Source organism: Pogona vitticeps, chromosome 1 (genome assembly GCF_051106095.1).
Source record: "Pogona vitticeps strain Pit_001003342236 chromosome 1, PviZW2.1, whole genome shotgun sequence".
In the NCBI taxonomy this organism is placed as follows: domain Eukaryota; kingdom Metazoa; phylum Chordata; class Lepidosauria; order Squamata; family Agamidae; genus Pogona; species Pogona vitticeps.
The window spans coordinates 25,561,258-25,586,446 of NC_135783.1; the positions used below are offsets into that span (position 1 = coordinate 25,561,258).

Below are 25,189 nucleotides of genomic sequence, written 5' to 3' on the forward strand. Positions count from 1 at the left end.
GGTCCATCTTTGCTCATTTGTCCAAAGTCAGAGCACATGCCAAATCTAAACATAGCAATAACAACAAGAGTTCTTTGGGGCTCAGGAAAACCAGTATGATGCATTGTTACACATTGACCACATGCTTGTTATCTCATGTTATATGTACTGCCTTCAGTCCCCTTGTTGGGAGAAAGCCAGCCTATAAATAATCCAATAATAATAATAATAATAATAATAATAATAATAATAATAATAATAATAATAATAATAATAATAATAATAATAATAATAATAATAATAATAATAATAATAATAATAATAATAATAATAATAATAATAATAGAATTAGAAGGAATCATGAGGGTCCAGAAAAATGCTACAACTGCCTGAGTTGACACAGTCCTTTACCCAGAGCTGTGCAATCTTCTGTTAAGGAGCCGTCTCTGCCATGATTATTCCCCTTCCTTTCAGAAGTTGATCATTGTCTAAACTACTGAAATGCCCCTATGTGAACTAAGCAACCTTTGGAAGATCGAAGGCAGCAAACTTATTTGGCAGTTTACTGAGAAGAGTGCATTGCTATAAACCAATCGCTTGCAGTATATGGAGGGTGGAACTTACCGTCGTATATATTGGTTGTCTCAGTAGGTTTGCACAATATATCGATTGTTGCAAATTTATTTCCCCCTCCTCCCCCCTTTCTGATATACTTTGCTATCAAGAGTCATGGAGGAGAAGCTTGTGAATGTAAAGAAATGGGTGGAAGAAAACCGAGGTGCTTTTTTGCCTCCAGTGTGCAATAAGCTTATGTAAGTTAATGGCATTTTCTTCTTCTCTACCCCACCTTTTTCTATCAAACCTGAATTCTTCATTCTCAAGTATGCAAATGAAATAGAGTTATATATGAAGGTTCTCAATGTCCAGCTATGGACATATATTACAGGATTAAAACCACTGAGCCTAAAAGCTGCCTAGTAGATGAAAACACACAATTGTCTGTGGACACATGGTAATCCTATTATCTTAAAACAAACAGCCTATAGACGTTTATTCCAGAGTGCAATAAAAATGTATGCAACCTTTTTGTATTACGAAATGCAAGATGAGACAAGTCTCACAAAGTTGAAGATCTTTTTTTCAGTCTATGAATTGTCTTTGAATCTCATGCCTTAAAAATAACCTCCAGGTTTTCAAGAATCAGGTGCTATAACATTAGAAGGTATGTTTGACTTTTTCGGGCATCATAAAGAGGTGAGCATTGAATGAAAGCTGATGGGGAGGGAGATAGTGCTTTGGAACTATCTTTCCTGGAAGAACCACAGGCTGTGGTGTGGAGCACCCTTCACCACCTCAATTTAGGATATTGCTATGGTTACCTGCCAATGATTCCTTTGTTATCAACTCTTCTAGGATAGTTGAGAATGGTTGGTGAATACCTCAACTGTGAAGAAAGTTATGACCCTGAGGTGGAGAGACAGAGATGGGGGGGGGTGAGGGGCTCTTGACTGAATTGGCTAAAGATTAAAAAAACATGGACTACAAACCCTCTCTGCTTGTTTTTCACTAAGGGATGTACACTGTCTTCAGATAAACCTTTAATAATGGACCAAACTGGGGAATTTGTACATTTCTGGGATGACCACACAATGGCATAAACAGCCGAGAGACATTAATTGGCAGCTCATCCATGAGTCTCTTGTGTTAAATTTATGGGTTTATGGGTTGTGATTACAAGTGTAGAATGAGAAAGAAAATCTCAGGAAGATGCTGAGCTAGTGGCAAAGGAGAAGAAATAGATGTTCTTTATCTTAGAAATGAATCTTTCTTGCCTGACCTATTGCAAAGTTATTGGTTTAATCATCCAAGTCTGCACTGTAACCACACGATCAGTATTTTCATATCAAGGAAAGAGGAAGTGTGGGGTGGGGGAGAGAGAAAAGTCAGCAACTGTAGAGAAGGGCAGACTCCCTTCCAGATTGTCCATTTAAGAAGGAATCAAAGACAACCATGAACATTGCCCTTTTAAATTTCTACACTCAATTCATTCCCTTAGCTGTCTTAGGAAGTCAACTGGGGCTTTCTCCTGACAATTGGGGAAAAATGGAAATAAATAAAACTAAACTAAAATGAAGCACTCAACTCTGCAGACAGCTGCTGACACCCTTCTCTCCTGCCTGCATCATTCAGTCTGTGACCTGGCCTTGCCATCTCCATTTGCCCATTCACAGGAATGGAGTCTTTGTGAAGAACTTGAAATACATGAATACTGACAGGGACTCAGACAAGGGTATGGTTAGAGTGTAGGTCGGGCCTATTCTCTGTCTCCTAATTTGGACACAGAGTGACTCAGAAGGTTCTGTGCACAACTCTAGTTTCAACCTAATGCTAACAGCCAAGAGCCTAGACTCTGCCTTCCTGTTCCTGCCTCAATGCTAACTGGGAGTTTTTGTTCTAATCAGGAAGCTAGATAGAGCCAGGCCTAGCTAAATCTGAAAAACCTCTAGTTGAGGCCTTTATCCTAGGTTAGCCACAATCAGGTGTAAGGTATCTGTCAGATAGAACTCCCAGAATTGAAAATTATGGGATTTTTAGTCCAAGAAATAATTTTAAAAAATCATCCCTATCTAGTCTCCCCTGGTTCATGAATCTCTTCACTTAGTGGTTCAGAGAGTTTTAAATCTTTTATCCCTTTAAGCCTTAATTGATCTTTATTTTTGTTTTCATGTCATTGATTGGGGCTTTATTTCTTTCTTTGTGTATTTATTTGCTGCACTGTTTTAAGTATGTTTAAAAGCAAACTTTGAAAAGGTTTTATTCTACTCTGTGTACAATGAAAAGGAATTGTAATTTTTAAACAAACAAACAAACAGTTGAAAGATTTGGCTTTTAAAAAAAAAATGTTCTGCAGGCACCGCCATCAGCTGAATGTCATGTTTGTTGGTGGACCCAACCAAAGGAAGGATTATCATATTGAAGAAGGAGAAGAGGTAAATTGAGAATATACTTTCATTTATTGCTGTGCATTTGTTTCACATATAAATGTATTATTCAAATGAATAATACCATGCCTTAGAACACTGGTTCTTAACCTTGGGTTACTCAGGAGTTTTGGACTGCAACTCCCAGAAGCCTTCACCACCAGCTGTCCTGACTGGGGTTTCTGGGAGCTGCAGTTCAAAAGCATCCGAGCAACAAAGGTTAAGAACCACTGCCTTAGAATGTTAGAATAAGAAGGTTTTTGCTAAGATGGTATCTTTATTTAGTTTGTTATACCCGTGGTAGTCCTGAACCATAGTCTCTCAAGACTGAAGGATGCCTACTACTAGTCCTGAACAACTTGACACACTCCAGTGTGTATGACTGTCATGAACCCCAACCAGCATAACCAATGAAGATGGTTGAGGATAGGTTATTAGAGTATTACACATTACATGCCCATCAGGTTGGTTATAACTGATTTAGGATGACAATTTAATTATCTCTCCCTTCATCCCATATCAACATGTATCTGATGAAGTATGCTGCAGCCCCCAAAATCCTAGATCACGGAAAATTTGGAATTAATTAATTGCAAATAGTATAGTTCCATACCGAAGTTACTTTGGAATAAAAATAATGTTTCAAGAAATTACAAAGTAACTGTTTAGGAGTAATGAGTAACATTTTCTACTTACTTTCAAATGTTATTTTTAAAGGCATTTAAGTCTTTTCCACTCTATCAAAGACTTTTCCACTCTATCAAATAAAGTAACATTTCTTTGCTTTTCTCTTATATAGTATAATGGATCATGCAGTGTATTAATAATGCGTAACACCATGGCCAGAATCCTATATGTCGCCAACTAATGTAAAGTTATGCAAAGGCGTTTCATGAATAGTATTTCATGAATAGTTGGGGCTATTACAACAACCATTTCTATAGCACCGAGTTACACAAGCTTAGCTAGTCAATAGGATATGAGTCAATGAGTTAATGAATAACAAGTTCCTTTTGAAATAGAATGTTCTGCACTCTGACAAAATGTCTGAGTCTTTAAAGTCCACAAAAATCTTTGTGGTATTTATAGAATCACTGTACACTGTTCTATATGCTCTTTTTTGGGATACAGAGGGAGTCAGGGGATTCTGTGCAACCCTAGTTTAAGCCTTCCTGTCACTGTCTGTGAGATGTTCCAGTGAAGGGAGTGTCGGAGACATTTTCTTGAACGTACATTTGACAAAATAATGTTTGTATATTTATCTGTATTATGTGCATCCAATTGTCTATCACTCTCACTCCAGCCAACACCAGATGGAGCCCTCCAGCCACAAATATTCTGTACCCAAGTTTTAGGAACTGCCTGAAGCTGCAAAAGGCCATTGCTTCGAGTTGCTGCGACAGCGTTTTATACTGGGATGTTCTCTAAATTGTTCAAGCATTTACTTAGACTTTGTTCCACTTCTACCAAAGGAGAAGCAATACATACATACATACATACAGACAGACAGACAGACAGACAGACAGACAGACAGACAGACAGACAGACAGACATGTGTGTGTATATATGTGTATATCTATCTATCTATCTATCTATCTATCTGTCTGTCTGTCTGTCTGTCTGTCTGTCTGTCTGTCTGTCTAGTTTAGGTTTAATTACTTTTGCGGCACTAACAATGAGTCCTGTGAGAGTTTACACACTAACATATTCATCGAAGAGCCAGCTTTTGGGGCTGGAGAGGCTGTTTCGTTATGTAACGTATTCCTATTTTGTGTCAAAAGAGTTGACATCAATAGAATTGCTTTAGCATTGAGTTCCAGGCATAATATAATATTATTTATTTATTTATTTATTTATTGGACTTATATACTGCCCCATAGCGCTACAAGCACTCTCCGGGCGGTTTACAATTTTAATTATAAAGGCTACACATTGCCCCCCCAGCAAGCTGGGTACTCATTTTACCGACCTCGGAAGGATGGAAGGCTGAGTCAACCTTGAGCCGGCTACCTGGGATTTGAACCCCAGGTCGTGAGCACAGTTTTAGCTGCAGTACAGCGTTTTAACCACTGCGCCACGAGGCTCTTTTATATATGCAACTTTTAGGTGTGCTGACTTTATGCACACAAAAAGAGCACTGGAATAATTCTTACAAATAATTCTTAAAGATAAAGCTTCTCAGTTCCTAGGTTTCTTTTAGCTTCTTTGACCAGAAAACACAAAACAAAACAAAAACAGTAAAGCAGAGGGCATATACACAGTTTTGCATAGCCAGCTGTCCCACTGATTGGAAGTGGGGAGATAGCTGAGTGAAGGAGGCTGAGCCACCATTTAGAGAAGGTGTTGAGCCAACAACTCAGCTGTGAACCAGCTTTGAGCCATTATCCCTTTTCTGGCCTGGAAAGTTGAAGGTTGAGGCGAAAGCAGACTGTGTTGATAGCTCAATAAACGTTCTTGAAGCCCAGAAGCAGCACACGTGGCCTGAGATCAGAACAGGGAATTTTTAAAGTGATGAGGACATCTAATGATCACAACTGTAGTTTTTCCACATCTCCCATAGTTTTTAAGTTAGCTTTCTTTTGTGATTCATCATTAGGAGGTAAGAAGAGTCTTCATTTGCAAGGATGATTCTACCTGAATTACAACTCCGGAACACTAAGATGTTTCCAATTCTAATGATGGCTTATTTGCAAATTAAAGTCTGGCCCTCAGTAATCTTTATTCTCCCCTCATGTTTTCCAGTCAGGAGAGAGAAGGGATGGTATGAAGCAGACTGAGATACTGGCTTGAGGAATGTTTCTCAAGTTCACTCAGAGGTGCTTCCCAAGAGGACAGGGTCTTTAGGGAGTGATAGGCCTTCATTACCTGGAAAAAGAAACCTGGAAGTTTTATTTCAAAGACCACATTCCTGGTCGAGGGCAAACAGACTTAGCAAGTTAATGTGGTTTTGTTCCTAACCTCTATTTACTTAAACATAAATTTATCTTGAAAATCTTCTTTTCATGCAAAAATGGGCAACCAGTGTGTGTATGAGCATTTGCGTGAAAGAACTGGCTTGATGTAACTGTTAGGTTACTAAATAATCCATGTTGTTGTAGCATTCTTTATTATTTACTGTAAACTCATAATTATAGTTACATGTTCTTGAAATAGTTGATGTCCCACCAAATGTTTGCTAAGTGAGAATTACTAGCACAGTTTGTTACCCTTGGCTATTCAGACAAGCCGTTTTTAAAAAAACTATAAACCAAAATATTCCCCAAAATTCAGATGTCAAATGCAAGATTAGTTTGCAGTTTTCTATATATCCAGTAGATGTCATCGCATTTCCTTTGTTTGAATTTAAAAATCAGTTCCATGAAAGAAAGTTAAATGTCCAATTAACATAAATTTTGAATTATAGACATCTGTTTATAACAAATGTGGAAAGATTCAGAGGGATTTAAGACGTACACAGGAAATTAAGGCCCATATGGTATGAATCTCATGGCAAATAGGTCAATATTTTTATGAAATCTTTCTGATGAAAGCTTTATCAGCAGCAAAAGTTAGCCCAGGTTTAGTGTAAGAATGTGAAAATTGTTATTTCTTGTTTCTTTAACAAGCTTTTCAGAATGTCACTGCATTTTCACCCTAATATCCATATCAAGAGGCTAGACTATTTCCCTTTTCATGCAGAATTTCATGTGTGTTGTGGCATGCCCATTCCCTAATCACATGACATATTTTTTAATGTATGGTTTAAACTGATGTGTTTGTGTTCATTTTTTCAAATATATGCATTCTTTATGAATTTTTTCTTCAGTCACACAGAAAAAAAGATTTTTAAAAAGCGAGTTAATTCTCTCCCAATAACAGCAAAATGAAAGAGATAAAATGTGCACTTTTCTTAATAGTCTCACAAGTCACAAACTGGATAAATTAAATTATTGCCAATTCCTTTTCAACGGTTATGTTGAGGTTAAAGTGCACGCAGGGGAATATGAGCTCTTTGTCCGTATTTCAGCTAGAAGTGAGAAATCTCATGAACTCAAGGTTTTAAAATTCCTCATCAAGGTGTTTTGTTCTAGAAAGACAGCTTAAATGGACAAGACTGAGAATTCAATGAGTATTCCTTCCACCTCTAATGAAAGTACCTGAGTCTTTCATTCTAACAAAATCTAAAACAGAGGTTACTCCCCTCTGTTTTAAATTTTGTTCTCTTCTACTGATCAATTACTATCCAAACAAGGCTCACTTTGTATTTGCGAAGGCTTTCACGGCCAGGATCTAATGGTTGTTGTGGGTTTTTCGGGCTCTTTGGCCGTGTTCTGAAGGTTGTTCTTCCTAACGTTTCTCCAGTCTCTGTGGCGGGCATCTTCAGAGGACAGCACTCTGTGCTCTGGTGTAGTTGGCTTGGGAGTGGAGTATTTATGGTTGTGAGATGGCCTTTTGTATTTTTCTGTAGATGGGTGATTAGTGTGTCTTGTTGTGGGTGTATTGTTGTGATAAGGAGAGATTATCTGTCACTGTGGTTGATGGGTGTCATTGGCTGGTCTTTTGTGTGTAGTGATCCCTGGTTCTTGTGGCTGGGTAGAGTTTGTTGGCCTGTATTTTTGAGAGCTGGGAGCCAAGTTTTGTTGAGTTTCAAACTTTCCTCTTTTTTGTTGAAGTTCTGCTGGTGCAGAACAACCTTCAGAACACGGCCAAAGAGCCTGAGAAACCCACAACAACCACAAGGCTCACTTTGCTATTTCAGGCTAATCTTTATTTAGTTTTTTTTAAGGCTGTAAAAGAGCAGGTGGGACTTTTATCCCACAAGCTGACTTTCTTCTCAAATTCTCAGTACATACCAGAAGCCAACATGCTTGTTCAACTCATAGCTTAAATTTGAAAATCAAATCCATAGCCCAATTCCTCTGGAACACAAAATAACAGCAACATTTTTAACCAGGTCTCTTCAAATTGTACCCCGGAGGTTTTTTCTATAATAAGGCTCAGTCCTGGATCATGTGAATTTTTTCTAAAAAATGAGGCAGTCAAAGCCTTTACTGAAATCATTATATTATAAAAGTCTTTGTTGCGAAATCTTGAGCATCACTTTGCTTGACTGGAAAATTAATATGATAGTCCTACAGTTACTGCAGTCTTTAGCATGTGCTCTTTTTTTGGAATTGGAATGTATGACGAACATTTCCATTCAGTGGGCAATGGTTTTGTTTTCCATATTTATTGGCGTATTTCTCTTAGAATTTTGATAAATGCAGGCTTTGGAGTTTGAGATAACTGTTTTAATAGCTTGGAATAGGTAGTGGAATTAGTTTGGAATAGTTCCACGTACCTCACCAAACTACAAATCCCAGGAGTCCATAGGACAAAGTAATGACAGTTAAAGTAGCATAAATCTGCTACAATTGTATAGTTAGAAACATGCTTTGTTCAATACCAGCAACAGAAAATAGCAGCCTAGCTTAGTGAAGAAGTAGACATGCTTATTGTCTTCCTATTCCATGATGCTGCTTGCTGCCCGTCAGCGTCTCCCATCTAAAGTGGTGCTCTCTTTCTGCCCAATGTAGGACCAGTCCTATTTTTCATATTTATTTAGCTTCAGGCATGCTGGTTCTTCACTTGTACGACAGTGCACTTCTCCATATATGCTCTTTGACCACATCTACTGGGAGCTTCCAGTCCATTATTCTTTCCTCAGGCCGCCTGCCTCCTTCAGTTTCTCTTTTCTGCTCTGCAGCAGGGTAGGAAGGGCCCAGCGAGGAGGTGACCCACCAGGATGTGGAGAACTGTGCTAGAAGCTATGGGGAAGTTCCTCATTTTGCTACTGTTGTATGAATGTTGAGCCAGAATGAGGTGTAACTCTTGTGATTCTTCTTTGCATTGCAATAAATATACATATATTGTGGATTTGACTGCTCTAATCTGAGTGGCTAAAATGTACACAATTTCATCTTATTAATAAATCAATAGAAACACTGATTAGTCATAGCTGAGTGCAATGTACACAGCTGCACACTTCACTGAATCGTGGGTCACTAATTATTCCATCCCAATACCTCTTAGTTTACATGTTTTGTACTTTTCTTCCTTCACAGATAAGAGAATACAATAATAGCCTAGTACTAGTTCTATTAGTAATTCTTGGTGCTTCAGATATTGTTGAACTCCTGTTCCCATCATCCTTAGTCAGCAAAGCTTGGAAAGGAACTCTGTCTGTTATTCATTACTTCTGGGAAGACAGATTATTGCTATCATGTGCACTGGATCCCAACCCAATCTGTACCTCAAGAAGGACACACATCTTGGTGCCCACAGAAATGCTCAAAATATATTCAAATCCCCAAAAATCATTTGGTACTCATTCATTCATAGAGCCACCATAAGTCAAAAGCAACATGGCACCGCATAACTACCACATATTTAGATTTTTCATCTATAGAGCTCTACTGCATTTCCTTGAACCATAGCAGAACCCTCTAAATGCCTCACTAAACTACAGATCCCAGGATTCCATTGGATGGAACCTGGCTAGTTAATGTGGTTTCAAACTGTTACAAGTATATAGTGTAGATATACTCTTGAGTTTCAGCTGTGGAGTAGCATGGCGATGACCTCATTTTGTTCTTTCCATCAGGCAACAAAATGTCTTTGTAGAGTACTGCTGAAAAAAAAAAAAACATCCACTGCTAAGTGAAATGGCTAGTCCATCACCCTGTGCTATGCCAGCCACCAACTGGAATTTAAAAATACGTTTGTTGTGATTTTACATGGAACATAGTGGTCTGAATTCAACTGGTAGTCCCAACTAGAGTAAATACATTGAATTAATAGGATTTACATAAGCATCAACTAATTATTGCTAACTTGATTTAGATCGCTGACTCTAAGTAGTGATATGGGTTCATACTGCAGGTAACATGTTAATATTTGAACTAAGAATATCGTCACTGGCCTTCATTCTCACAGAACTGGCTGTGTTGGAAATCACAAGATGTCTGAACACAGGCCATGGACTTCAACGAGGCATATATGGAGACCTATTTTAATGACTTCCCCCCCCTCTCTTTCTTCCTCTCCTGTTGTAGTTGTTTTACCAGCTGGAGGGGGATATGTGCCTGAAGATAGTGGAGAATGGAAAACACAAGGATATTCACATTAAAGAAGGAGAGGTAAGCACTGCCAAATATATATATAATGTTAGGTGCTGTCTTCTAGGATTGCAGATTTACGATTTTTGAAGCATGTGCACAGGTCACAAAATAACAGCCAACCTATGCGCATGCTCAAGTTTTGACAAAGAAACTGAACAACCAGGGGTTAGGCATTTTAAATCAGAACTTTACAGCCTATCAGACTTATCAGAGTGATTAGGACAGAAACACCATCAAATCCAAATGTAGAAGAGGGATAATTTCTGGGTTGAGCAATCATGGTCTGAACCTATAAAACAGCCACTGATATATCCTCTGGGTTATGCAACTGTCATCTTGAAAACAAAACAAAAACTTCATTTCAGAAGAACTAAAGAAGGTGAAAGCCAAAGCATTGTGCTGTAATATTTCTTTTTTCCTGCTAATACATGTATGAAGATGGATAGATGGTTAGGTGGCTGGATGAAAGAAAACTATACATAGATGGAGGTTTGTTTCTTGCTGAAGAAATAGCAGAGTTCTTAAATATGAACCTGTAGTTTCCCTGTTCAGCTGTTTTATCTTGTACAGCAAACAGACTAAATTAGTTACACAGCATATACATAACACACCCTCCATCAGGTGTATATAAGCCACAATTTTCAATGCTGCTGCACTCACAGAATCAGTCTCTATGATTGTTATTGGGGGAGGTGTAAACTCTCCCTTCCACCCCCTGCCCCAAGAAATCCTTAAAAACGTACTCTGGAGAGCTGTCACACTTCTTAAGCAGATTTTTTGTGGTGGAGAAAGATGGTGGTTGTGAGAATCTGGGAAACGAGTAGAAACAACATTAGCATTGTTTCTAGCACTAATGAGCAAGATCACACTTGCTGAGGAACACATGCAGCTGAGAAGAACTAAGATGTTGAAGATAAGAGATAGTTTAAAAAGCTGGAGAGGGGAAGACAGAACCAAGCCTAGTGCTATTGCTTTACTTTATTATTTCAAGGTTGTTTTCTTTTTGACATCATATCTTCTGGACAGATGTTCCTCTTACCAGCCAGGATACCACATTCTCCTCAGCGATATGCAAATACTGTGGGATTGGTTATAGAGCGGAAAAGATTGACGACAGAAACCGATGGGCTGAGGTAAAATGTTTTCTGCCTCTAAAGCTGATTCTCTAACTCTGCACTACTTTGGGTATTATTATGGTAGGAAACAGTACACTGATAGTTTTATTTTCAAGTTAGTGTACTTCTGCTTTATTGTTGATTTGACCACTTTGGTTATTCAACCTCCACCAATTAAAAACATACCATATTTTTCCGTGTATAAGATGCCCCCCACTTTTCTAACCCAAAATTAAGAAATCTAAGTGGGGCTTAGCAAGTGTAGGGGGAAAGGGATCAAAGCGCTGCAGGATCGCTTTGATCCCTGCTTTCTCCCTTTATGCTAAGCCCTGCGGGGCTTAGCAAAAGGACGGGGAAAGCAATCAAAGCAATCCCACAACTGCACAATCATATTGATCCCTTTTCCCCTTATACAGCCATGGGATTGCTTTGATTATTCCCCCCCCCTTTTTGTTAAGCCCCATGGGACTTAGCAACCAGAGGGGAAAGCAGGGATCAAAGCTGTGCAGGAACAATTTGATCCCTGCTTTCCCCTCCTCTTGTTTTTGTACTCTCCTCAGCTTACTTCTGTGTATAAGGTGACCCTCAATTTTTAGTCTAAAAATTTTAGACAAAAGTATAGTCTTATACATAGAAAAATATGGTAAATACAAATAGCAATAATACACATGCAAAGTGCCAGCTTAACAAACACAATGCTAGCAAATTAAAAAGTACAAATATTTACATTCATGAAATGCTGGATTAAAACATACAAATATTAAAATGCACACATTCTTTCAATAGGAAATCAGTCCTTTCAATTAACCGTGTGTGTCTAGATAATCTCTCCTCAGCTTCTGGGCAGCCACTGTGAGTCTTGCCACTCTACCTCTTGCTGCCTTGTTAACATCAGAGAACAGATAGATAATTTTATTCGGTAAATCCTCTAGTAAATTTGGTATAAACGTTGTTCTGGGTTCAGTATATAAGGAGCAACACAGGAAACAACATTGCACACCCTCTACTGCTGATAGTTTTATTAATACTGTAAATAAATGCTACAAATGCATAGAAGGTGAAGTAGGGCAGGAAATGGTATTCCCACCAGTGAACGCATGTAAACCCTGAGCTGCTGAGTTCAATTGAAGAAGCTGCATACTTCCCATTGAATTTAATAGCTCGGATGACTCAAATTAGGCAAGCTTTTACATCCCTAGCAAATGTGTGAATCTGGTTCAGTTGCTCTGGAATGATCCCTTTTCTAAGAACAGTATGCAGGTTCTGATACATATCTGCATAGGAACTTCTAGTTTTAACAGCGGCTGCCAATTCAATACTGAGGAAAGCACCATGTGATTTTTTTTTCACTCTAGCAACCTCTTGTGGCCATCAGTATCACATCAGGAAGTGCTGTTTGCATCAAAGAAGCTAGTCTGTCTCTGCACTCACCAACATGGGGGCATAGAGGTGGATTGATTGATTGATTGATTGATTGATTGATTAATTTTATTTCTATACCACCAATTTGGCAACGAGGCCACTTTTCCCTTCAGCACTTCTGGCCAGTTCAAATTGGCTTGTATTAATTTTTGTGATATCCGTGAGAATATGTGAATGTAAATTGCTTATGTGTAGCTCACAAATGATTTGAAGGTAAGTATGTACTTTGCATATGTACCTGTTCATAGGACCAGACTATATGAGGTGTCAGCTTTTGCAGTGAAAAGTGGAGGTAATCATTGATTTCATTTGCAAGCTGATTGTGCAGACACAGGAGCTTTGAAGGGGAGCAACTCTGGAAGGGTAATGCTTTACCAGTTTCTAATTATGAAGCTGCCATTTTTATAAAAATTGACCATTACAATCATACAAACACACGTGTGTTAGTCTGGTTCTTACTGAGATTGATGTCTTAATTGAGTGCAATTTAATATGCACTTATTACAAAAGCATCTGGTTTCATTTCAGAGTCTAACATTTATCTCAATTTATCTTGCATTTAGGGAAATAAGTAATATTAAAGGGCAGTTACCAATCCCAGCAGCTAAGTTCAGAGTGCATGCAGAATTTCAAATAGAGAAGAGGTGGATGATAGCAACGATGTAACAAATATTCTCAGGTTTCCTTTTTCCAGATGAAAAAGGGTGTCTTGATGCATCAAGAAATTCTGAGACATTCCAGCAAAACAATGGTCAATCACTGTACTGTATCGTTTTTTTTTTTTTTTTTTTTTTTTTGGTTCCTGAACAAAAGAGAGAAAATATCATCACTGTTGTCAGCCAAAGCATTTTTTTAATAAAACAGTCTGGGTTTTTGTTGTACAAGCTCTTGCACGAATCATTTTGCAACACCCCCAGACACACCTATGTTCTAAAAGTACTGTACTATATTCTAATAACTTCCTCTTTTATATGGTAGAATTATTTAATAAGACTCTCTCACACACACTTATTTTGTCAGATACTACATCGGAGAAACCACCAACGTCCTTTTTGAAAGATGGTTTTACTGCGATGACCTTGGTACACAACTTATCCCGATAATTCAAGAGTAAGTCTTCTTTAATTTGTTTTCAGAGCATAATATGTTGACATATTAACATGCACTTTTTACAATGGTTAACACAAAGCATGGGTTTTTCAGAATTCAAGGATAGCAGCCAATAGAAGCCTGCAATACTTTCCCAAGTCAGATTTCTGGCGTCTTTCACCAAGCAATCAAAGTCCTGACAATGTTTTGAAGTGCTAATAATTAACGAATTCCAACTCCATCTGCCATTTTCATGCTGTGGAGAAGAGAGGAGGCATGGATGGGCAGGACTACTTTCTGTAGGGATTATGGGTATGGGAGTCTCTGTCCATTAGACTAGTGGTTCCCAGCCTTGGGTAACCCAGTTGTTCTTGGACTGCAATTCCCAGAAGCATTCACCACCAGGGGTTTCTGGGAGTTGCAGTCCAAGGACAGTCCTGGGTTATCCATTGCATTCAATTTTTGCACAGGAAGCCTCCCCCCCCCAAAAAAACCTGCCAGATTCATACTTGCTTGTAGTTCCCACAGAGTTTAGCCTTACCTATGCATTTCCCCCGTCTTCTCTCCGGGAAGAAAATGGCTGCCATAATCTGAGTTCATTAGTTATATGAACATGAAAACACCTGTCAGGATTTTGATTGTTTGATTAAAACCCTAAGGTATCTGACCGGGAGAATTCCTGTACATTTGTGGACTGCAGTCTACAAATTCTGAAAATCTACAAGTCTGTAGTCCATACACTGTCCTTCCAGACCCATGACTCTTTCAGAGGCAACTACCTGGAACATCAGATATGCTCACCAAGCTTTGATAGCTCCCAACTGGTTGATTTACAAAACAAAAGTAATCAAATTTACTAAATGAGGATTCATGCAAGCGCATTCATATTCCAATAAACAGAATTTCTCTTCTAAGGATGCCCTTCCCTTAGATATGAAATCAGTGTTCCATCTAGGGAGGGAGATTTACCCTGAGCCAGGGAGTGGCAATGACATGGAATCAGTTAGCAACTTGTGGCCTTTTAGATTTTGTAAGCTTGCAACACCAGCCAGCACAGATAATGCAGTTGCCATATGTGAGGGAACTGGCTGAGAGCTCATGGAATTGTTTATCCTCCTTGGATTTCCATGCGAAGAAGCAAAATTCAGAGCAAATGGTACAGGAGAAAGTTTGCTTTTGTGTGTGTTATTTAGCTTTAAATCCTTGATATCCAGTCTCCACCTGTTCCTAGCTGGTTGCAGGAATCACTGTCTCAACACAAAGGTGTTTGTGCATGTGGGCTGTTGAGAGAGCTGGAGAAGGCAAGGATTTGAATTCAGCACTCAAAGCCCAATTTTTCATCCTGATATTTAAGGAAACAGGGTGCTGCTGATCTGGCAACCCTAACAACCACTGCTTAAAGCTGATGGGAGTTGTAGTTCAACAACATCTATATGGTCACAAGTTGCTCTCTCTTGACGTGGGTTACAGTGTCAGGAGAGCCACCCAAGTGGTATCCTGCAACTGAAGTTGGCATCACCATTTGCTGCCCTTAGGAACACAGAATAAAGACAAGGTCCACTGACATTGTGGCTTCCTACTCTGTATAGGTACCTCTGCAAACTGACAGATTCTCAAACAACACTACATCAGGTGCACTGTGGGAAACTGTGGCTTGTAGCTAACAGGTGCTGTTACTGCCCAGTCAGCCTGGAGCTGAATGCCAGCCAGTGTGTGAGGAAGCCAGGCATTTTGCTGAGGGCTCCTTCAAAACTAGGTAGTTGGGAGGTTTCTAAGCTCAAAGAAAGAACTTGGAAAAGTTACTTCTTTTGAATATAGCTCTCAGAACCCTCAGCCAGCATAGTTACTAGTCATGCTTCCTTGGAGATTCTGAGAGCTGTAGTCCAAAAGTAACTTTTCTAAGTTCTGGTCAGAGGCAGCATCTGATCATGAACCTGCTGTGATGGTGGGGAGGAGAATGAGAGCACTTGATTGAGACCAATATAAAATATTCTCAATATCGTCAGCTGCTTTGGTTGGTCTTTAGACTGGAAGATGTGGCATTTGTGTCATGTCATGGCATACTATCACATCATACTATAATAAAATAAGCGCTTGGACTTTAAAGCAGACATTCTCAGTGGGGGTTATATGGTCTCCTGGGGATCCCTGGCACATTTGAAAGGGGCCACAGGCTGGAAACAATTCTTCACACACTACCTTAATAAAGTTTGTTCAGCGACTTATACAGTCCTGATTTGGTCTGTATTTCTTTCCCATTATGTTTATGGCCATGGCAAAAAAAAAGAGGGGGGTTGAGAATAGCTGCTTTAAAGGACCTGCATTTCTGCCTAATAGTTGGCCTTCCCACTTGGGGCATGGTCTGTCAGCTGTGCAGCCAGCAGAAAATCAGTTAAGTCTACACCAGAGAATATGTCTACAGCTGTCTTTTCCTGTGGTAGTGGACCGTTTCATTAGGCCAGTTCTAGAAGTCTAGTTGGGGATGACTTTGTTCAGCATCAGAGGGAAAGGAATGTACAGTAGGATCCCTGTATCTGCAGGGGATTGGTTCCAAGCCCCACCCCATGGGTGCTGAAGAACATGGATTATACTAAATTTCTTTCCCACCCTCACCAACTACAGTCGTGCCCCGCTTAATGATTACCCCATATAACGATGAATCCGCTTCACAACGATGTTTTTGCAATCGCAATTGCAATGATCGGTTCCCTGCTTCGGGAACCGATTCTTCGCATTACAACGATCAAAACAGCTGATTGTCAGGTTTTCAAAATGGCCGCTGGCTGCTCAAAATGGCTCCCCACTGTGTTTTTGGATGGATTCCTCGCTTTACAGGCAGCGAAAATGGCCACCCCAATGGAGGATCTTTGCTGGACAGTGAGTTATTCAGCCCATTGGAACCCATTGAATGGTTTTTTATTTCGCTTTACGACATTTTAGCTCCTACAGTGATTTTGCTGGAACGAATTAATGTCATCAAGCGAGGCACCACTGTATTTGGAAGGTGAAGGCAAACTCTTGACACAAAGGAGACCATGGAACCCCAGTCATCCTCCCAATCCATACAAACCTGATGGTTACCCGAAGGGAAGGCTGAGCACAGGGGGCTGAGGGAGGAATGAGCCACCCCTACCTTGGGAGGGCTGAGGGCAATTCGCCTGCATACTGAGCTACTTGCCTAAGCCAGCTGGCCCTAAATGCTGCACCATCCCTCCTCCTGCCTAGATTGCCTAGCCAACACTTTCAAACCCCCATACTGTATTTCTCTCTCTCTCTCTCCGGGTAAACCAGCAGGCAGGAGGAGGAGCTGTGCCTGGCCGCTACCCAGGAGAAAGATAGCAAGAAGAGAAGCCTTAAGCAGCCAGAGACCATACTATGTATTCTTCATAGTATCCTCTCTCGCTTCTTCTGTGGCTAGTTCTGGTAATGTATGTGAAAAAAAAAAATTTCTGGATGTTCTTCTTTTAATATTTGTAATAATTTTGGACCACAGATCTGTGAATAGCAGATACTGATTCTGCGCATAAGGGGCTCCCTACTGTATCCTCTAAACCTGGCACCCTGTGATAAACCCCTAATTGCCTTGCCCTAGTTAGGGCACTGAGATTGCAACAGTTTAGAAGTGAGCATCAGGGGCTGGCTGGAATCCCAACGCAGAAGACTTTGCATTGCAAGTCCTGTTTGTTATGATTAATTATCCATAATTGTATCCTATTAAAGAGTTAGCACTGTTGTCCTATTATTTTCATAAAGTCTGGGGGTGAAGAGTAGAGATAGCTGTTAGAAGTTTTAATTTTTGTTATTCCAGATTTTTCAACTCAAGTCAATACCGCACAGGAAAACCCAATCCAGGTAATATTAAACCATCAATGATTCAGCAAGCAGTAATGATGTTTTACGCATAATTCCATATATTTATTTTCAACTCCTACCACTTTCTTGCTTTTAGCACTCCTGCAAATGAAATCGCTGTTGTATGAGAAACGTTAGCTTTTTTTCTCCCTGCGCTAGCAGTAACTGAGTGTGTGCCAAAAAAACAGGGTTGTGTGATTCATTATTTTCCAAGCTCAACTCAAGTGGGAAATGGGTATTCTCAGACTTAGCAAGGGACCATCAGTATTCTAAGTCCCCAGTTAGACAAAGAACAATGGGTATTACAAATAGTTCTATTAAAAATGACCTCACTGTTCCTGCTAAATTTTAGCTCTATACAGCCATCCTTAGCCCCAACATTTTTGTTCCTCTGCCTTACATCTACCTTTCATGGGATCCCTTTCAACAAGGAGGATCAGCAGAAAACTGCTGGTTTTCAAGTAAATGGACACCCATTTTATAGGAATGCTGTAGCTTTAGGTTTTCTGCATCAAGTAAACAGATAGATGGAGAGGATCGAAACATAGGTCAGGATTTACTAGTAGCTCTTTGGGTGGAAGGATTTCTGCCTTACAATTTTAACAATGAGGAAAAACAAAATTAGCCATGACCATTATACAGTACTTTTGAAATGAAGAAAACTTTCCCTTATGTGTCAAGTTAGGAGTTGTGGAGATCAACAGAGGTCTAAATCACAACCTGGAAAAGTTACTTTTTGGACTATTTATTTATTTATTTATTTATTTGATTCATCAGTGAAAGCACTACTCTGGGTGATTTAAAAGTTAAAACTTAAAAATTCCAGAGACACCCCCCCCCCAATGGGACTACATACGGTTCACATACTGACTGATTTTGGTAGACTAAAGAAGAAATGTCGCAGGAGTTGGCAGAACGACACATGCTGCCTTCGGGACTCCAGCTCCGGATTTTGCCTCGAGGTTAACTCCTGAAGCCTTTTCCATGAGTGGATATAGCCACAAGGCAGTATTGGCTCTTGCCTTTCCATTGGACCATTTCAGCAATGTGGAGAGGGGGGATCTGCTGCTTGGGTAACAGCCTATCTTCCATATTACCTTACCCAGGCTTCATGCTCTGGAGAGGACACTCCTCGATTCAGAGCATGTTACCATAGTCTCTCGAGACTGAAGGATGCCTATACCTGAAAGAAGAAATGTTTTCCAGCTTTCATCTACCAGGTCACCCTTATTTGCAGTTTGCTCTACTCTGGTTAATCACTTGGGGGCTGAACATAGCTTTCTTGGAGAACACTCTTTGGGAGGATCAGGTTGTTGTTGTTGTTGTTGTTGTTGTTGTTGTTGTTGTTGTTGTTGTTGTTGTTGTTGTTGTTGTTGTTGTTGTTGTTGTTGTGTGCTATCAAGTCACCTCCAGCTTATAAGAACCCTATGAATGAGTAATCTCCAAAATGCCCGATCCTCAACAGCCCTGTTCTGCTCCTGTAGACTCAATCCTGTGGCTTCCTTTAGAGAGTCTGATCATCTCATATTTGGTTTTTTTCTTTTCCTACTGCCTTCAACCTTTCCCAGCATTATTATCTTTTCCAGAGGATCCTGTCTCCTTATGATGTGTTCAAAGTAGGACAGCCTCAACTTCAACATTCCTGCCTCCATAGATAGTTCAGGCTTGATTTGATCTAGGGCCCACTTATTCATCTTTCTGGCAGTAAAGCTCTCCTACAGCACCATATTTCAAACCAATCAATTCTTTTCCCCTCAGCTTTCTCTACTGTCCAGCGTTCACATCCATACATGGTAAATCAGAATACAAGAGTGTGCATCATTCTGATCTCCATCTCCAGTGACATATCCTTACATTTGATTACCTTTTCTTTTTCCTTCACTGCTGCTGTGATTTTTTTCAGACCCAATCCTGCTGCTGGGGATTATAGAAGGTTCACTGGCAGCCTATTGGGTGGTTCTCTTTGCCAGTACTTATGTAACAAGAAGTTGTGGGAGTTATTGTTCTCCATTCTCTGGCTTGCTGCAAATGGCACAATGCGTCCAAATGAAACCACCAACTATCTCCCAGATCCCTGTCCTTCAATCTGGCTGTTTGGTGCATTTATATTCCACAAGTTCAACATATATACCTGAGCAGTGGGTACTGGAGCCAGTTTAGAATGTGTAAAGCTGGATGTGCAGTCTTTAAAGCCGCATCTCTCCTGCTCTTTAGCCAGTAGCATGAGACTTCATAACATTATTTTAAAAACAATGTCTTCCACAATAAAGGGTCCTGTTTTGACTCCTAGAAATCCTAAGTAGGTCTAGGAATGGCTCCTGCTTGAAACACATTATTTTTCTGTCAATCAGTGTAGAAAACATGAAGCTAAATGGACCAAGGATCTTAATAAAGCAGCTTCTTATGTTTGCACGAATCAAGTCACCTTAAGGCAAGAATCAGCTTAAATGATCTTTTGACATTTTCCAGCTCTAGAGTTCTTAATACTCTTGGCAGGACACATCATAACAATTTCAGGAAATGATTTTGAGAATTTATTCTTCAACTTTTTAAAAACTTTTCAGAATCTTCCATTTAAAAGAAAACGCAAGATATTAGAACCATAATTTTCCTCCCTTAAAGTTTTGCAGAAAATGAGATAATTTGTTCCACAGTGTTCTTGCTTTCTCTGACATCTCTTTCTATAAGCATGGATAAAAGATCTTCTGTGGTTCAGCTTACATGGTAAAACATGAGGAAAGCTCTCAGAGACTGTTGTTCACACACCAACTAGTTAGGTAACCCCTCCTGTGAGAATATTATGAAACAACCGAGGACTTAATGTACTTTTAGGTGTATACTTCCCCTCTCTTCCACAAGAAAATGTCTCCATTTTTTCCCTCACACTGTTATTCTGTGTTCTTTTTGTAATCCCCTTTAAGTAAGGTACAGCCTCATGTCTAGGAATGGCACTAGATAAATCAGCGTTAACATAGAATCATAGAATAATGGAGTTGGAAGAAGCCTATAAGGCTGCCGAGTCCAACCCCCAGCTCAGTGGAGGAATCCAAATCAAAGCAGATCTGACAGATGGTTGTCCAATTTTCTCTGGAATGCCTCCAATGTTGGTGATCAGACCACTACCCAAGTTTGCCATACTGCTTTAACAGCTAGGAAGTGAGGTTTTTAATATACTCAAGTAATATCCAGCTTCTCATATCTTGAGCCCCTTATTACATGTCCCTTGGAATAACTGAGAACAGATGCTGCCCTTCTTCTGTATGATCATCCTCCAAATTTTTGAAAAGATCTATCATATCTCATCTCATCATCTCAGTCTTCTTTTTTTTCAAGGTTAAACATACCCAAGTTCTCATAGGGCATAGTTTCCAGTCCCCTGATCATCCATATTGACTTCCTTCTGCACTTTCCAGGGTTTTCTTGGTACAGAATACAGAGAAGTAGTTTACCATTCTAGAGCATCCTAGAACAGTTTAGCTTGCCCAATGCTACGCAGGCTGGCTGTTCCATCTGGAGGCACAGTAGGGAAGCAAACCACCAGACTATGACTCTGCAGCCAGATCCCTAAACCACTGAGTTATCCAGCCAGCTTTAAAATATGTTATGTGCAGCTAAACATCACTTTCCTTTTATTATTAAGTAAACTCAGTACACAAACTTCCTGGGTACGCACCTTGATGTTGTGAGGGGGTTGGAGTGCATCAAGGAAGCTGAGATCAGTGCTGGTGGGAAGATAGACTTCATTATGAATCTGGACTCTTAGAAAGGTCACAAGAGGCAAAATGGTCAATGCTTATACACCAGACTAAGACACATCCATTCTAACCAGGAATTAATAAGCAGAAAAGTGCTTGCTGGATTCTCATATAATTCAACAGGAATTCATTAACCGACAGTGAAAAGTCCCTGCTCATTATACTTGTTTGCCTTCTGCAGCAATAACGAAGCACAAAATTTTGGCCAGGTTCACCATGAGTCAGAAGAGACTTGATGGCAGATAACAAATGCAGGTTCTCTGTTAACTTTCTTTGTTTTATTCTGTCACAAAACAATGTGCTGTCTAATAAATATGTCAAAAATTGACTTTGTTTTTTGTTTGTGCCTATGACACAGACACAAATTTTAAACTAGCATAGGCAGAAAATCTTATAATCAATATTACATATCGACATACATGTTCATTACAAGATTGGAAAAAGCAAAGGCGAAGCAAAATGTACTGCCCCATAATGCTTAAAGCTCTCTCTGGGTAGTTTACAATTTCATTATGCAGGCTAAACATTGCCTCCTCAAATGAGCTGGGCACTCAATTTACCAACCTCAGAAGGATGGAAGGCTGAGTCAGTCTTGAACCAGCTACCTGAGCCTGTTAGGATCAAACCCAGGTTGTGAGCAGAGTCTTCACTGCAGTACTGCAGTGTAGCCACTGCACCACAAGGCTCCCTAAACAGGGAAGAAAGGTTTGTGAGAGGAATGGGAAATGTAGGAACCTACAAATGTTGATGTCCTGCAACTTCCAGCATCTCTCATCATGGCAAAGCTGACAGGAGTTCATTATTATCCACAGGACCACATGTTCTCCAATTCTGATTTACCCTACCCAAAAAATCATTGGAGGGCGAGAAAATAAGCAAATAAAAGCCCTTTGTAAAAAAAACTTAAATAAAATAATTTAAATATGGTGTCTAGTATGCTATAACCATGCCAGCTCTTCACTGCAGAAAGCACATTGATTTTCATGTGCAGAGAAACCTGTTCTGTCACAAGAAACTGGTAAGTTTCTATCCCAAATTACTGCAGCAAAATTCAGGAAGATTTTAAACCAAGCTGAAAGTATATTGCATCACTACCATCCCAGTTTAATTACAGCCTGTGGTTATCTAGATACGTAATGTATATAAGAAACCCTACTGAGAAAATTGCATTTTTGCTGCATCTTGGTGACATTACTGAAAAACGCTCAAACGGCTTAATGTAGAAGTACCCTGTGGCTTCTGCAGAATAGAATCTGGCTTTCATTTATTTAATTATTTATAACTAAAAGCTAAAGTTAGTTTTACAAACCTTAAAAAGAAACCAACCACCTCAGAACAGAATTTCAAATGGCAGCCAATCTTTTAGACATCTTGAACACATTCAGGAAGGGCAGTGCCTTGAATTTAGCAGTGTAAGAACTAGTTTTGCTCCATATTGGGTAATAACTCTTCCATGAGGCCTCTGAACACACAGTAGGGAAGTAATGTTCTGTGGTATTGAGAATGTCAGTTAAATTCAGCCCACATTTGCACTAAAGATGGATTTGTAGAATGGGTGAACACTATACAGTATCTGGTGGAGTGTAGAACTTGAACTGACATTACACTGATGACATTTAGATGACTCAAATTACCACTTTGACCATGAGCCTGTAGATTATCTTAGGGTCCACCGTCTTTCCTATCATAAGTCACATTGAGCTACTTGTCTCAGGCATCAAACTGGGAAAGTGGCATAAACAATGGTGCCTAGTCCTGACAGATTTCCTTTTGTTGCCGTGAAAGGTTCTGTTGCTTAAAAACTGGTTGGCTGGACATTCCATGACCATGCCACCACCTAGCTAGGCCATGAAACTTCAGATGTTGTGGCATTAGAGATGTAGCTCCTTGGTAACAGGCACTTCATTGGTACTCAATTAGATTAACCATTAAATGCCACTGGTGTGTTGCTGCCTCTTCAGAATGAAATAGAGATGCCAACACCCTTCCAATAGGCCATTTGGCAACTGGATAAGCAGATGGGGTGGCAGCTATGCTCAGATATGGGAGGGCTATATGGACCTTGCCCAAATATTGTCTTGAATTCTGTTGATATTTGAATAAGGTTTACTTAATTTACCGTGGCTAATTACAGCTGATTGGCAAGGTGTCAGGGTGCATTTCAGTTATGCAAGATGGTGTATGACCACCTGCAACTAATTCCATCCACAGTTCAGCACATATTATTCACAGCAAGTTATGTACACCATTTGTTTGTTTGTTTGTTTGTTTGTTTGTTTGTTTGTTTGTTTATTTATTTATTTATTTATTTATTTATTTATTTATTTATTTATTTATTTATTTATTTATTTATTTATATGCCGCCCATCTAGACATAGTCTAACCTGGGCGGCTCACAACTTAGAAGATAAAAACTATTTAAAATATACAGTTTTACATTAAAAAACAAAATGATATAAAATATAATATAAATTTACGATTTTAACAATTAACACCATAGGCAAACACCAATATGATTCTAGCTACCAGTTAGTAAAGCTTTGTGGAACATAGGATAATCAGTGGCAAGCCCTGCCATTGCCTCACGTGGCATAATGTTCATAGTATCTCTCCTTCTCCCTGAAGGTAAAAAAAAAGAGAGTCATAATACTGTAATGACAAAAAAAAATCCACAATAAAATGACCAAAATTAACTTCTAAATCTGACACCCAAAATCTACTGCCTGAAGCAACTGCCTCATTCTTCCCAGTGATAAGGCCAGCTCTGGACATTATCAGATATCCCATGGCCTAAATTCAGGTGCTAATCCCAATTAGAGCAGATTCACTGAATCGAGTGGGGTCTCGACTTACAAACGGCTCGACATACGAACGTTTCGACTTACGAACCGCTCTCATAGGAATATATGGACTTGACTTACGAACTTAGATTCCAGTTACGAACTCTTTTTTTCCTTTTTTTAAAAGCTAAGTCATCTTAGGTTAAAAGGAAAAAAGAAAAAAATATCCCCCTCTAGTGGCAGAAGGCGGAATAGGAGCTTCCCATTAGTTTCTATGGACGAAAAGAGCAGATACGGATTAAATGGTTTTCAATGCATTCCTATGGGAAATGCAGATTCGACTTAAGAACTTTTCGACCTGAGAACTGCCTTCCAATACGGATTAAGTTCATAAGTCGAGACCCCACTGTACTCTCTCTCTCTGTGCGTGTGAAATTTGGTAGGTCTACTCTAGCCAGGGTTTCCTAACTCAATCTAGTTCCCTACTTTTCCATATTTATGTTCTTTTTGTGTTTTTTCTGAATTACCCTGTAACTAATGGGGCTTAGTTTGACACCAGGCACTTACGAGTTCTTGCAGTTTAACAATACCTGTCAGCAATTCCTTTTTCTCCTCCTTTTCCTCCAAATAATAATCTGGAGTTTCTGAAATGCCAAGAAATGATATGAATATTACATTTTATTCCTTCTCTTAGTTCCTTGTGAGCAAATGTATATAATCACATCTGAGGTAATCCTAGACAAAAAAATTAGGAAGCAAGTATGTATCTTTCCCTCTCTTTCCCTCCTTTCTTTTGTTTATTTGTCTGCAGATGAAATTTTAGAAGAAACCCCTTATCCACTAAATAAAACTACTGTCATGGATCCATTTTCCTTCCAAGTCTGGCTGAACGATCATAGGGAAGCTTTAGTTCAGAAGAGATCTTTGAGACCTTTTGGAGACAACTTTGAAACTGAGGTAAAACAATTTCAATACTTGATTTGAGCAGAAGGGGTCTGGAGGGGTTCTCTTTCAGATGAAAAAAAAGTCTCCTATTAAGATGGGGACGAATATAAAAACGGATCAGTTTTTTCAAGG

General features: G+C 39.4%; 1 protein-coding gene across 1 annotated transcript in view; it reads left to right on the plus strand.

Moving 5' to 3' along the window:
- Positions 1 to 575: 575 nt before the first annotated feature.
- HAAO (3-hydroxyanthranilate 3,4-dioxygenase) overlaps positions 576 to 25,189 on the plus strand; it is a 36,170-nt gene continuing 11,556 nt past the window's right edge. Inside the window, exons 1-7 of the mRNA XM_020809851.3 lie at positions 576 to 791; positions 2,891 to 2,969; positions 10,034 to 10,117; positions 11,126 to 11,232; positions 13,657 to 13,746; positions 17,534 to 17,577; positions 24,924 to 25,069. Of these exons, the coding sequence (XP_020665510.3) occupies positions 709 to 791; positions 2,891 to 2,969; positions 10,034 to 10,117; positions 11,126 to 11,232; positions 13,657 to 13,746; positions 17,534 to 17,577; positions 24,924 to 25,069 (633 nt within the window). The 5' untranslated portion in view covers positions 576 to 708. The remainder of the gene's footprint in view (positions 792 to 2,890; positions 2,970 to 10,033; positions 10,118 to 11,125; positions 11,233 to 13,656; positions 13,747 to 17,533; positions 17,578 to 24,923; positions 25,070 to 25,189) is intronic.